General features: G+C 40.4%; 1 protein-coding gene and 1 long non-coding RNA gene across 2 annotated transcripts in view; both read right to left on the bottom strand.

Moving 5' to 3' along the window:
- Positions 1-1,535: 1,535 nt before the first annotated feature.
- LOC140066054 (uncharacterized) lies at positions 1,536-2,902 on the bottom strand. The gene is made up of 2 exons (XR_011848091.1): positions 2,830-2,902; positions 1,536-1,770 (listed from the first exon to the last, which is right to left on the bottom strand). It is a non-coding gene; the product is annotated as an uncharacterized lncRNA (long non-coding RNA).
- Positions 2,903-10,686: 7,784 nt separating this feature from the next.
- Positions 10,687-13,969, bottom strand: part of LOC140064159 (bactericidal permeability-increasing protein-like) — a 62,045-nt gene continuing 58,762 nt past the window's right edge. The window contains exon 16 of the mRNA XM_072110759.1: positions 10,687-10,921. Coding sequence (XP_071966860.1) covers positions 10,820-10,921 — 102 coding nt within the window. The 3' untranslated portion in view covers positions 10,687-10,819. The remainder of the gene's footprint in view (positions 10,922-13,969) is intronic.

Below are 13,969 nucleotides of genomic sequence, written 5' to 3'. Positions count from 1 at the left end.
TTTGAAAATGGGGCAAGTGTCTGCTTTCAGAAAATATATGGTTTGTTGGGTTTACTTTAATTCTTTTTGCTGTAATTTCGATTTTATTTTTAAGCGTCAAAAATTTAAAAATTGCTCTGGTCAATAACGCGACAAAATATCCAGAAATGCCTGACAGTGAAAGGGTTAATACCCCTCGGTTGAATTCCCGGGTGAAGATGCTTATCATCTCTCTCCTGTCTAGTTATCTATCTCCTACAATCTGACCATTTATATATGTCGCTTATTCTCTATCTATTTACTAATAATAATAATAATTAATAATTCTTTATTTACATGGCGCATACAGAGTTTGCCAGATCAGTCCCTGTCCCCAATGGGACTCACAATCTAATCAACCTACCAGTAATATTTTGGAATGTGGAAGGAAACCGGAGGACCCAGAGGAAACCCACGCAAACACAGAGGGAACATACAAACTCTTTGCAGATGTTGACCAGCGCTGCAAGGTTGTAGTGCTAACCACTAAGCCACCGTACTGCCCATCAATTTCCCTATCATCTATCTATCTCCTATATATCTATCTCCTATAAAATTCTCCCATATTATAGTTTGTTTTACCATATTAAATGAAGCCTCTTGCTGACTGTGACTGGTCATAAAATAGTTTTATTTTGGGGCCCCCCTTTTAGTTTTGCCCAGGGCCGCACTTTGTCTAGAACCGGCCCTGATGTCAGCTGTTTGTTACATCCCGTGTTTCTTAATTCCAGTTCAGTTTATTAAACCATATGCATTTTGCATTCTCGGACTTTAATATGGGCCATGTGACACTCATATGTCACCTTAAAGGGGTATTCCCATGTCAGCAAATTAATGTTAATGTTTTTATGATAAATAGTTATACAATAGTTATACTTTCTGTATCAATTCCTCATGGTTTTCTAGAGCTCTGCTTGCTGTAATTTTATAGAAAGCTTCTAGGTTACTTCCAGTGGACACAAATCTGACCGGGGTCACACAGGTGCCCGACTGGTTATATCATACAACTCTGATAACTCTGATGAGCCACACACCTGTGTGACCATGGTCAGATTTCTGTCCACTGGAAGAAAAATAGAAGATTTCTAAAGGAGGAAAGCAAGCAGAGATTTAGAAGATGGTGAGGAATTGTAGAAAGTATATTGAAGAATTGTATAACTTTTTATAATACAAGCAATAACATTAATTTGCTGAAATGGGAACATCCCTTTAAGCAATTTTTATTGGAGTTGACTCTGCTCATATACGGTGCAATGGGAAATATCGCCATTCAAATAGATCACTGTATTCCCCATTAAAGTCAATGGGGCAGTGAGCCAAGAAATACTGTTGTATACATGAGGCATAACCAGCAGAGATCATAAATACCCTGTAATGGGTAGGGTCACCATACCACACCTATATGCCATACTACAAACTACAACTGTACTTGTTCATATTGTTCACCATGTAGAATAATATGCTCAGCAGATATTCATATTAACAGACAACATCTCTCCAGCCTGTAATTGATAAAATGAGATATCAATGGATATGATCCTTTAATCTGACATTGATTCCATTTTCTGTAATCACTACAGAATTATCACACAATATGGTTAGCAGATTATTGAACTCATATATTGATAGGTGAAATCTGAAATCCGCAGCTCACAGCATAGTGAATCACTCGCTGTAAAGCTGATTTTCTGGCTTCATCTTATAGTGAGACAATGTAGTCACTAGGAGATCTGTCATTATGAGTAAATATCCCTAGGGAGAGAAAGGAGATAATGGTGAGGATCATGTGCGACATTGTCTGCTGAGCTGTGTATTTCATGCTGTCTCTCCAGTACAAATAAAGACTACAAAATTTACAATGGTGAATGAGTCAGGTAGAATACGTCGCAATGAGGACAGGAATAGGATCTGCTCCGCATGGCTGTCTGGCACATTCATGGTGTGGTAAGACACAGAGGCCACACCATACCATGGCCATGCATAGTAGAAGTCCATGGGAGCTAGCTGTAATTTCTGCCACAAGTTCACGGCCCAAGATACGGTTATGTGTGCTTAAGGCCTCACAAATGATATACTATCTGTTCAGTGAGTGTATCTAAACCTTGTGGAATACTGGCTGCTGACATTTGATACTGTGATACTGTGAGGCACCAACAGATTCATATTCTGCTTATGCTGGGCATATGCATCAGTGTATCAAAGTGTAATACCGTCTGCTGAGCACATATACAGGTGGTCCCCGACTTATAGACGACCCCTAGTTACAGACGGACCTCTCTGCCCTCTGTGACCTCTGGCAGAGCTCTCTGGATGCTTTATTTAAGTTCCAGGCTGCAATGATCAGCTTTAAAATGTCTGTAATGGAGCTTTATTGATAATCCTTGTTCTCATGGCAACAATAAAAAAAAATTCAATTCAATTGTCACTGGACCGAAAAACAAATTTTGTCTTGAGCTACAATTATAAAATATTGTACAATAAATTTTTGAGCAAGCCGCTCACTCGAGGGGACCAGTGCACGGGTCATCAAAAAGGCTTGTCGGAAGGCCCATATAAGATCCAAAGAAAGAATAAGCTGTAAGCGGCACTCCAATCTGCTAAACTCTTTGTCTTTATTCCATATCCATTAAAAAGAGGAAATTACATTGCATAATCCAAGGGACCTACACGTTTCGAACGTAGACATTCAGTTCTTACTTATGGCCTAAGGCAGTGGTGGCGAACCTATGGCACGGATGCCAGAGGTGGCACTCGGAGCCCTCTCTGTGGGCACCCGGTGCCAGTTCAACACACATGACTCAAAGAATTCACCTGCAGGCACAGACAATGTTGATGGTGCTCTCAGCATTATTTTAAAGCAACACATCCTTGGCTTCTTCGAACTGTAGAAAGAGTAAGAAGGTACGAACAGGGGTGGTTTAATGATAGAGGTCCTTCTTATATTTATGGTAGAACAGAGAGCAATAAGTTACTGCTTAAATTTCTGTGTTGGCACTTTGCAATAAATAAAGCGTTTGTGTTTTTCAAAACGCAATGCTTGATGTGCGGTAATTGCAGGCAGCTGTGTCTCTTGGAATCACAAGATACTGTTTGTCCGTGGAATCGCATGCGTTTCAAATCGCAGACCACAAACGCATGCTTTTTCAAAAACACAACCGCTTTGAAAAGTGTAATGAAAGGGTGATGCCACACATGGCGTTTTTGGTCCGTTTTCCCCAATTATCTTAATAGATAAACAGGTTGTAAGCAGCCAAATGCATGGTAAACGGCCAAAAAAGGACTGAAAACGGATGTTTAAAAACGGACCAAAAGCGCCATGTGTGGCATCACCCAAAAAGCACCACAAAAAATGCAGACAAAAAAAATGCAGGGGAGAAAATGCCAAGTTAAAACACTTTAACCCCTTAACCACCTGGCCCTTTTTTGTTTTTCATTTCCATTTTTCACTCCCCACCCCCCCAAAAAAAATAAAAATATATATATATATTTTTACATTCACACGTTGCGCTTTGGTTGCGTTTTCATTCACCTGCTGAGGAGAGGTGATTAGCCTAATTACATTACTGTTAACATTTGCGTTTTCAAAACGCATTGTAAGTTCGTTGTTAACGTTGTGTTAACAATGTGTTAACATAAGCATTTTGTTAACACGTGCGTTAACATCGTGTTAACAAGTGTAAATAGTAAGGGCGCGTGCACACGTTGTGTTTTGGTTGCGTTTTCATTGCGTTTGAAACGCATATACAACAGCTGATGAGAGGTGATTTGCCTAATTACATTGCCGTTTACGTTTGTAAATGCAATGTTAATGCATGCGTTAACAAAACGCATACGTTAACGCGTTGTTAACACATGCGTTAACACCGCGTTTACTATGTGTTTTGTAAACGGAAATGTTAACAGTGATGTAATTAGGCAAATCACCTCTCCTCAGCTGTTGTATATGCGTTTCAGACGCAATGAAAGCGCAGGTAAAAACACAACGTGTGAACGCGCCCTAATGTAATTAGGCAAATCACATCTCCTCAGCTGTAATGTGTTTCAAACGCAAAGAAAACGCAGGCCAAAACGCACCATGTGACTGTGCCCTCAGGGCGTGTTCACACGTTGCGTTTTGGATGCGTTTTCATTGCGTTTGAAACGCATATACAACAGCTGATGTGAGGTAATTTGCCTAATTACATTACCGTTTACGTTTGTAAACGCAATTTTAACACGTGTTAACAAAACGCATGCTTAACACTTTGTTAACGCATGCGTTAACATCGCATTTACGATGCGTTTTGTAAATGGAAACGTTAACAGTGATGTAATTAGGCAAATCACCTCTCCTCAGCTGTTGTATATGCGTTTCAAACGCAATGAAAACGCAGGTCAAAACGCAACGTGTGAACGCGCCCTCAGGATACATTCACACACGGTAGTGCAGGCATACCGACATGTGCTGGAGAGGAAGAGGATGTGATCCATCCTCCCTTCATAGAAAACAGCAGCGCATGGCCGCACACTCGCAAAAAGATAGAGCCGTCCTGCCGCCATTGGTGTCCATGGGGACGTATATGCGGTCGTGTGAGCATCCCCCCAGACAGCCATGTGAATGAGTCCTCACTTTGTTAAATTAATGACACTAGGTATGTACCCATCTTATATAGTGATAGAGTCTGCGGGACGACAGTCATTTAAAGTTTTACTCATGTACCGAGGCGCATGGTGCATTGTGTGTTTTTCATGCAAGTGACTTGCAAAAGTAGAGCATGCTGACATTTCAACGCATGTGTGTGTGTGAAAAAAATTGCAGGTGTCAGGCCAATGGGTCAGGCCGTGGTCACACGGACCGCTAGGTGTCCGTTCATAACGTGACGCTAGAGCACAGGGGGCGGTCCTCGGTCCGAACGCACATGCGTTTCCAGAGAAACGCATGCGATCGACTTATCAATCACATGCCTTTCCCTGGAAATGCATGTGCGTTCGGCCCGAGGACCTCCCCCAGTGCACTAGCGTCGCGTTATGACGGACGCTTAGGGTGAAGACACACTTGGCGTTTTTAGGCCGTTTTTGGGCCGTTTTTAGTTAGTGCTTTTTCAGATCGTTAAAAACGCATGCGTTTTTGACCAGTTTGCATTAAGATAATTGGTCAAACCTGTCAAAAACGCATGCGTTTTCAAAACTAAAAACGGCCCAAAAACGGCCTAAAAACGCCAAGTGTGTCTTCACCCTAAGCGGTACGTGTGACCGCAGCCTCAGGGCGCGTTCACACGTTGCGTTTTGACCTGCGTTTTCATTGCGCATATACAACAGCTGAGGAGAGGTGATTTGCCTAATTACATCACTGTTAACGCATGCGTTAACAAAATGCATCGTATACACGATGTTAACGCATGCGTTAACATTGAGTTAACATATGCATTTTGTTAACGCATGCGTTAACGTCGCGTTTGCAAACGTAAATGGTAATGTAAATAGGCAAATTACCTCACATCAGCTGTTGTATATGCGTTTCAAACGCAATGAAAACGCAACCAAAACGCAACGTGTGAACGCGCCCTCAGAGTGCAATGCATTGTCTTGGTGATTGATTTTTTTTCCAAAGTGGAAAAGTCCAGCACCAATTAACACAAATTTATTGTCCGTATGGACAAAATACGGATGCTGCCACCTGTCGTGTTCTTCCTTTTAAAGCATGCGTTTTCAGTCCTTTAACTGTCCAAGAACGCTACGTGTGGCAGCACCCTAAGGCCGGTGCCACACGCACCGCTTTGTCTGCGTTTGAAAACGCAAACGCAGACAAAGCCGCGCCTACCGGGGTGGGCCGCGGCCTGATCGCATAGGCGTTTCTATGGAAACGCAAAACACCGGCGGTTTGTTCCCATTCGCAGGTGTTTCCATAGAAACGCCGATGCGATCGGGCCGCGGCTCGCCCTGGTAGGTGCAGCTTTGTTTGCGTTTTCAAACGCAGGCAAAGTGGTGCGTGTGGCACCTCCTAAGTGAGATTGTATTAAAGGGATTATCCAAGACTACCGATAAATTAGGGCCAGGCTGGGCTTTTTTTAAAAAATAAATAAAAAATAAACTTGTACTCACTTCCTCCATTGCCCCTGATGGACTGTGCCGCGGTCTGTCTGATCCGTGCCCCACTTCCATGCATCACCATATCCCAGCGCCTACAATGCTGAAAGATAGTGATGGATGAGAGTCGCCAACCAACTCCTCAAGCGCAGCGTTGTGGAACAACGGGAGCGACGGAAAAGGTGAGTACACATTTATTTTTATTTTTTTTTAATCAGAACTTTATATTGAACATTTTTGCATTTTATACAAACATTTCCCCCCCTTCCCCTCCCATTGGTAGACAATACTCCCCCCCCCCCCCCAACATATGGGACAGTTTGCATTCCGAATACCTTCCAGCATCTTAGCTATACACAGGTACAACTTATACAGTGGTTCTTGACATAGATTACCATAGTTTAACAAATAGTTTACATTATACAGTTAACTCATAAAAACGCTGTAAGTGGGTTTCGAAGTAAATGCGTTGACGGTAGGCCGGGTGTATCTATCCATGGACCCCATATAAGCTCAAATTTTGTATTTGCCTTTCTTTTACAATAAACACTTTTTTCCATTCTGATTACGTTGTTCATTTTTTTATATATATGCCTCTAGATCTGGAGCAGTAGGGCGCAGCCAGTACATGGCTATTAACTTCCTAGCTTGATATAACATCCTGCTGACCCCTAACATGGTACCATCTGCTAAGTTGTCATTATCTACATTACCTAACACGTAAACCATGGGAGTAGCTTGTAGGGCCAGTCCATACACCCGTGTAATAAGATTTATAACATTGTTCCAAAATGGTCTCAGTCTCTGGCACTCCCACATCATGTGCATTAGATGCGCTCCTTCTCTACCACACCTCGGACAGCAGTCATCCCCGCGGAGCCCCACCTTAAGTAGCCAGTGCGGTGTGCGATACACTCTGTGCAGTAGGTAAAGCTGTGACATTCGATGGGCCTCACACAGTGTTAATTCTGGGACCCTCTCCCAGATATCAGTCCACTGCTCTTCCGAGACTGGGCCTATTTCTTCCTTCCATTTGTTATGGATGGTAAGGGGATTTTGTTTATGGCACTCTTCCAGCAGGATGGTATATGTTCTAGATATATTTCCTTTAGTACTCTCTGCAAGTGTTAGGTCTTTCATGATTTCATGATGGGTTATTCGCACTACCTCCCCTCTGTGTTGCACCTCCAGAGCATGCCTGAGTTGTAAATATTGGTAGAAGAACTCGTGTGGGAGGTTCTTCTACCAATATTTATTTATTTTTTACAGCCTGCCCCAGCCCGGGCCTAATTTATTAGTAGTCTGAGATAACCCCTTTAAAGCACAGGGCTAAAGTGTTTCTGCCACCATGTGGTGAAAAGTGAAACTTCATGACACTTATGTAACATCCAGCTACAAGCCACACATCCATGGAAGTAACTTGTGAAACTTCTTTTATGAACCCTGCAAAATGCACAAAGCTGCATGTGGGAGCACTTTTTTCCTTTATATGTAACTTTTAGATGTATATGATCCTTTGTGGCATTTTTATTCATTTTTTTTTTTAAACATTTTTGTTACTCTTTTGTAACTTTTAACTAGTTCAGTTGCTTGTACATTATAATATGATTGGCACCCCCTAACAACACTGGAGGGGGACCCTTTAAGCCATTTGAATAGAATTTAACAAGTTAACACCCATGATCGATGCACACTCTGACCATGGGTGTTACAGGGGATGTCAGCCAGGGCCGGCGCTATGGGTAGGCAAAGTGGGCAATTGGATCCAGAGATATTCAGGTTTAAAGTGAGAATATATAACAATCACTCCCAACGGCAGATTAACAGTTCTCTCTGTTATATATTCTGTTTCCTTAGAAACACAAATTTAGATTTATATAAAAGAGGAGGCTCTCCTCTTTCATAGGAAAAGAGAAGTGAGGTTCTATGTGTCACAGAGCCAGAGATACAGCCCCCTGAAGTGTCTCCCCCCTCCAGATTCTTAGCCATCAGGCTACAGTACAGGGAGAATTTGCTGCACACAGGAGCTGCTGCACCTCACAGATAATGGAAATATTCACTTTATAGATGATTACATTCTGAGAAGGAATAATATCACCTAATATTCATGTTTTTAACATTTCTCTATGCAGAACTATCTAAGAACACACTTTCTCTCTTATTGCCTTTTATTTCGTGATAGTTTATTTTTTGCGAATATTCACTGATACAATGAACATTCGATCCTCTTCGCCTAATGTAGCTATTATATATTAACACCGCTACCCAGAACATGTCAGTAAAGTTATATGTAACACCAAAAACACACACGTTCTGGAATAAAGTTTTTATTTCCCTCCATCCTCCATTATTTACACCCATGTTATGACGTTCTCACTCTCATTCTTATGAAGCGCGGAGGGTTCTGTTATTGTGCGGCTAATACAATGGTGCACATCTAATAGTGACTTTTATTATCTCATTAGTTTGGTTTATGGATATATAGTTATATATTTGGGTTACCATTGTGTAAGGCGGATACAGTGTGACGCTCAGTGCAATTTTATGCAATAATTGTTTGGTGTCTCCTGTGGATTTACCGTTCCCTTTGTTGCATATTTTGGTGAATATACATGTGGGGTTTGAATGATCTCCTCACATCTTACTGTTTTAGGAAAGTATATTTTCTTTATATAAGTATCTGGATTTGTAGATATTTTAGAGGAAATTTTGAATGTTAATTGCCAAATGCATCGCCTGGTTGTCTGCTTTCAAAATTATATAGGTTTTATGGCGCCTTTACTTTTTATTCTGTTTTATTTCTATATTTTGCAGGTTGTGACTGTCTTAAAATTTGTAGCTGAAAAGCAAATATCTAGTTATTACAGTTTTAGTGATATTATGTGGATTTATTTATGTGAACATATCAATATGGGACATTTGTGAACTCTACACATGTCCATGTATTACATTTAGGAGATGTGAAGAGAAATATTTTCTGCTTGGACCACATTTTTGCCATCAAAGTATTTTAAGTATTTCAGTTTGAATCAAAATTGCATGAAGGCGCAACTCTTTAATGCAATTTTGAAAATGGGGCAAGTGTCTGCTTTCAGAAAATATATGGTTTGTTGGGTTTACTTTAATTCTTTTTGCTGTAATTTCGATTTTATTTTTAAGCGTCAAAAATGTAAAAATTGCTCTGGTCAATAACGCGACAAAATATCCAGAAATGCCTGACAGTGAAAGGGTTAATACCCCTCGGTTGAATTCCCGGGTGAAGATGCTTATCATCTCTCTCCTGTCTAGTTATCTATCTCCTACAATCTGACCATTTATATATGTCGCTTATTCTCTATCTATTTACTAATAATAATAATAATTAATAATTCTTTATTTACATGGCGCATACAGAGTTTGCCAGATCAGTCCCTGTCCCCAATGGGACTCACAATCTAATCAACCTACCAGTAATATTTTGGAATGTGGAAGGAAACCGGAGGACCCAGAGGAAACCCACGCAAACACAGAGGGAACATACAAACTCTTTGCAGATGTTGACCAGCGCTGCAAGGTTGTAGTGCTAACCACTAAGCCACCGTACTGCCCATCAATTTCCCTATCATCTATCTATCTCCTATATATCTATCTCCTATAAAATTCTCCCATATTATAGTTTGTTTTACCATATTAAATGAAGCCTCTTGCTGACTGTGACTGGTCATAAAATAGTTTTATTTTGGGGCCCCCCTTTTAGTTTTGCCCAGGGCCGCACTTTGTCTAGAACCGGCCCTGATGTCAGCTGTTTGTTACATCCCGTGTTTCTTAATTCCAGTTCAGTTTATTAAACCATATGCATTTTGCATTCTCGGACTTTAATATGGGCCATGTGACACTCATATGCCACCTTAAAGGGGTATTCCCATGTCAGCAAATTAATGTTAAAATGTTTTTATGATAAATAGTTATACAATAGTTATACTTTCTGTATCAATTCCTCATGGTTTTCTAGAGCTCTGCTTGCTGTAATTTTATAGAAAGCTTCTAGGTTACTTCCAGTGGACACAAATCTGACCGGGGTCACACAGGTGCCCGACTGGTTATATCATACAACTCTGATAACTCTGATGAGCCACACACCTGTGTGACCATGGTCAGATTTCTGTCCACTGGAAGAAAAATAGAAGATTTCTAAAGGAGGAAAGCAAGCAGAGATTTAGAAGATGGTGAGGAATTGTAGAAAGTATATTGAAGAATTGTATAACTTTTTATAATACAAGCAATAACATTAATTTGCTGAAATGGGAACATCCCTTTAAGCAATTTTTATTGGAGTTGACTCTGCTCATATACGGTGCAATGGGAAATATCGCCATTCAAATAGATCACTGTATTCCCCATTAAAGTCAATGGGGCAGTGAGCCAAGAAATACTGTTGTATACATGAGGCATAACCAGCAGAGATCATAAATACCCTGTAATGGGTAGGGTCACCATACCACACCTATATGCCATACTACAAACTACAACTGTACTTGTTCATATTGTTCACCATGTAGAATAATATGCTCAGCAGATATTCATATTAACAGACAACATCTCTCCAGCCTGTAATTGATAAAATGAGATATCAATGGATATGATCCTTTAATCTGACATTGATTCCATTTTCTGTAATCACTACAGAATTATCACACAATATGGTTAGCAGATTATTGAACTCATATATTGATAGGTGAAATCTGAAATCCGCAGCTCACAGCATAGTGAATCGCTCGCTGTAAAGCTGATTTTCTGGCTTCATCTTATAGTGAGACAATGTAGTCACTAGGAGATCTGTCATTATGAGTAAATATCCCTAGGGAGAGAAAGGAGATAATGGTGAGGATCATGTGCGACATTGTCTGCTGAGCTGTGTATTTCATGCTGTCTCTCCAGTACAAATAAAGACTACAAAATTTACAATGGTGAATGAGTCAGGTAGAATACGTCGCAATGAGGACAGGAATAGGATCTGCTCCGCATGGCTGTCTGGCACATTCATGGTGTGGTAAGACACAGAGGCCACACCATACCATGGCCATGCATAGTAGAAGTCCATGGGAGCTAGCTGTAATTTCTGCCACAAGTTCACGGCCCAAGATACGGTTATGTGTGCTTAAGGCCTCACAAATGATATACTATCTGTTCAGTGAGTGTATCTAAACCTTGTGGAATACTGGCTGCTGACATTTGATACTGTGATACTGTGAGGCACCAACAGATTCATATTCTGCTTATGCTGGGCATATGCATCAGTGTATCAAAGTGTAATACCGTCTGCTGAGCACATATACAGGTGGTCCCCGACTTATAGACGACCCCTAGTTACAGACGGACCTCTCTGCCCTCTGTGACCTCTGGCAGAGCTCTCTGGATGCTTTATTTAAGTTCCAGGCTGCAATGATCAGCTTTAAAATGTCTGTAATGGAGCTTTATTGATAATCCTTGTTCTCATGGCAACAATAAAAAAAAATTCAATTCAATTGTCACTGGACCGAAAAACAAATTTTGTCTTGAGCTACAATTATAAAATATTGTACAATAAATTTTTGAGCAAGCCGCTCACTCGCGGGGACCAGTGCACGGGTCATCAAAAAGGCTTGTCGGAAGGCCCATATAAGATCCAAAGAAAGAATAAGCTGTAAGCGGCACTCCAATCTGCTAAACTCTTTGTCTTTATTCCATATCCATTAAAAAGAGGAAATTACATTGCATAATCCAAGGGACCTACACGTTTCGAACGTAGACATTCAGTTCTTACTTATGGCCTAAGGCAGTGGTGGCGAACCTATGGCACGGATGCCAGAGGTGGCACTCGGAGCCCTCTCTGTGGGCACCCGGTGCCAGTTCAACACACATGACTCAAAGAATTCACCTGCAGGCACAGACAATGTTGATGGTGCTCTCAGCATTATTTTAAAGCAACACATCCTTGGCTTCTTCGAACTGTAGAAAGAGTAAGAAGGTACGAACAGGGGTGGTTTAATGATAGAGGTCCTTCTTATATTTATGGTAGAACAGAGAGCAATAAGTTACTGCCTAAATTTCTGTGTTGGCACTTTGCAATAAATAAATGGGATTTAGTTGTAATTTGGGCACTTGGTCTCAAAAAGGTTTGCCATCACTGGTCTAAGGGATTTACACAAATACTCTTAAAAAGGCAAGTAACAGGTGGATGGAAAGCTTAGTGATGAGCACACATGTATAGTGTTTAGCTGAACCAAGTTCTAGTGCATTCGAACAAGCAGAGTGTTAACAACAAGCATAAAATAAAAATTTTGCATTTGTTATATTTCAATATAAATACATTGTATCTGTCTTACTATTTAATCCCTTGGGCATATGTGTATCCAGTTGTAGAATCCACAGCAGTTCTCGGTTTCGGAGCTTGTGGGTCCTATCCTCGTGCCTTCTCAGAGTAGTGACCCTTCCGATACCAGTAACCACAAGATTTGTAAGATCTCTTGCATGTATTTGTAAAAAGTGTTTTCACGGGCTGGATATATTCTTTGCAGCCCATTTAGTTCCATCTGAGATGTGTTCTGAGATTCTTTCCTTAAGAGGACGTATTGTACTACCTACGTACTGTAGCTTACATGTTAAACATGTTGCCAAGTACATCTCATATATAGTATTATAATTATTAAATGTTTTGATGTTCCACACTTTATCTGCATTGATAGTAGAAAAAATAGTGGTGTTGCGCATATGGCAGCAATTATTGCACCTATTACCCCCACATTTGTAGGAGCCTTTGGTGCTAAGCCATGTTTTATGAATTTTATTGTTTTGTGATATGTACATGGATGGGGAAACTATATTGCCAATAGTGCGAGCTCCACGTCATACGAATTGGCAGCCATGGCTCAAGATCTGTTTTGATTTAATATCCGCTGTCAGCATGGGTAGATATTTTTTAATTATGGTCACTACTTGATTATATTCATTGCTGAATGTGGTGGAAAAACTATTTCTGGTGTGTTTCTGACATTCTTTGCAAAGATAAAAGAGACTGACGGGTTCTGTTCTTTGCTGTACATTCATCTCTGTTAAGAACATGATCCCAGTATCCTCTTTGTTTTAATCTATTTGTCTTGATGGTGATGGTTTTACATACTTTAAGAAAAGACATCTCTGTGCTACAACTTATGTGGGTACGTATATCTTCTCCCACAGGTAGATTTTTAACCACATGCTGTGGGTGACATCTGGATGCTTGAAGCACTGAATTGCCACTAGTGGATTTGCGAAACAATTCTGTGTCTATGCATCGTGTTTTAGAATTCCCCTCCCACATAACATCAAGATATGGAATTTTTTGTTTGTTAACATCATATGTGAAAGACAAATTACAATTGTTATTGTTGATGTACTGTATGAAATCGATTACGCCCTGCTCATGTCCATCCCACATGAGCAGGGCATCATCAATATACCTACCATACCAGTAAATGCTAGTCCTGAAATGGTTAGACGTGTTGTACAGATAGTTGCGTTCCCACCAGGATACATAAATGTTTGTCAATGATGGTGATAAACAAGAAACCATGGGGCAGCCCTAGGTTTGTACATAGAAGGTCTTGTAAAAAGAAAAGAAGTTGTTGGTCAGTAAAATATGTGTTACTGATAAAATGTATTGTTGTAAATCATGTGTATAATCAGTAAATAAGCTCATATGTTTCTCCAATGCCACCAATGCTTTATCGTGGGGTGTATTTGTGTACAGCGACACAATGTCACATGTTTCCATTGTAAATTGCTCATAGTTTGTCTTTTGTTTTTTGTCTTGCAAATATCCCGGTTATGCTTTTTCCATAGGCTGTAAAAATAAGTCTAACCACTCACTTACACGCTCTAGAATGGA

Source organism: Engystomops pustulosus, chromosome 6, assembly GCF_040894005.1.
Source record: "Engystomops pustulosus chromosome 6, aEngPut4.maternal, whole genome shotgun sequence".
NCBI classification, from domain to species: domain Eukaryota; kingdom Metazoa; phylum Chordata; class Amphibia; order Anura; family Leptodactylidae; genus Engystomops; species Engystomops pustulosus.
The sequence above is the reverse complement of the archived record's forward strand: the minus strand, read 5'-3'. Positions and strand labels throughout refer to the sequence as shown.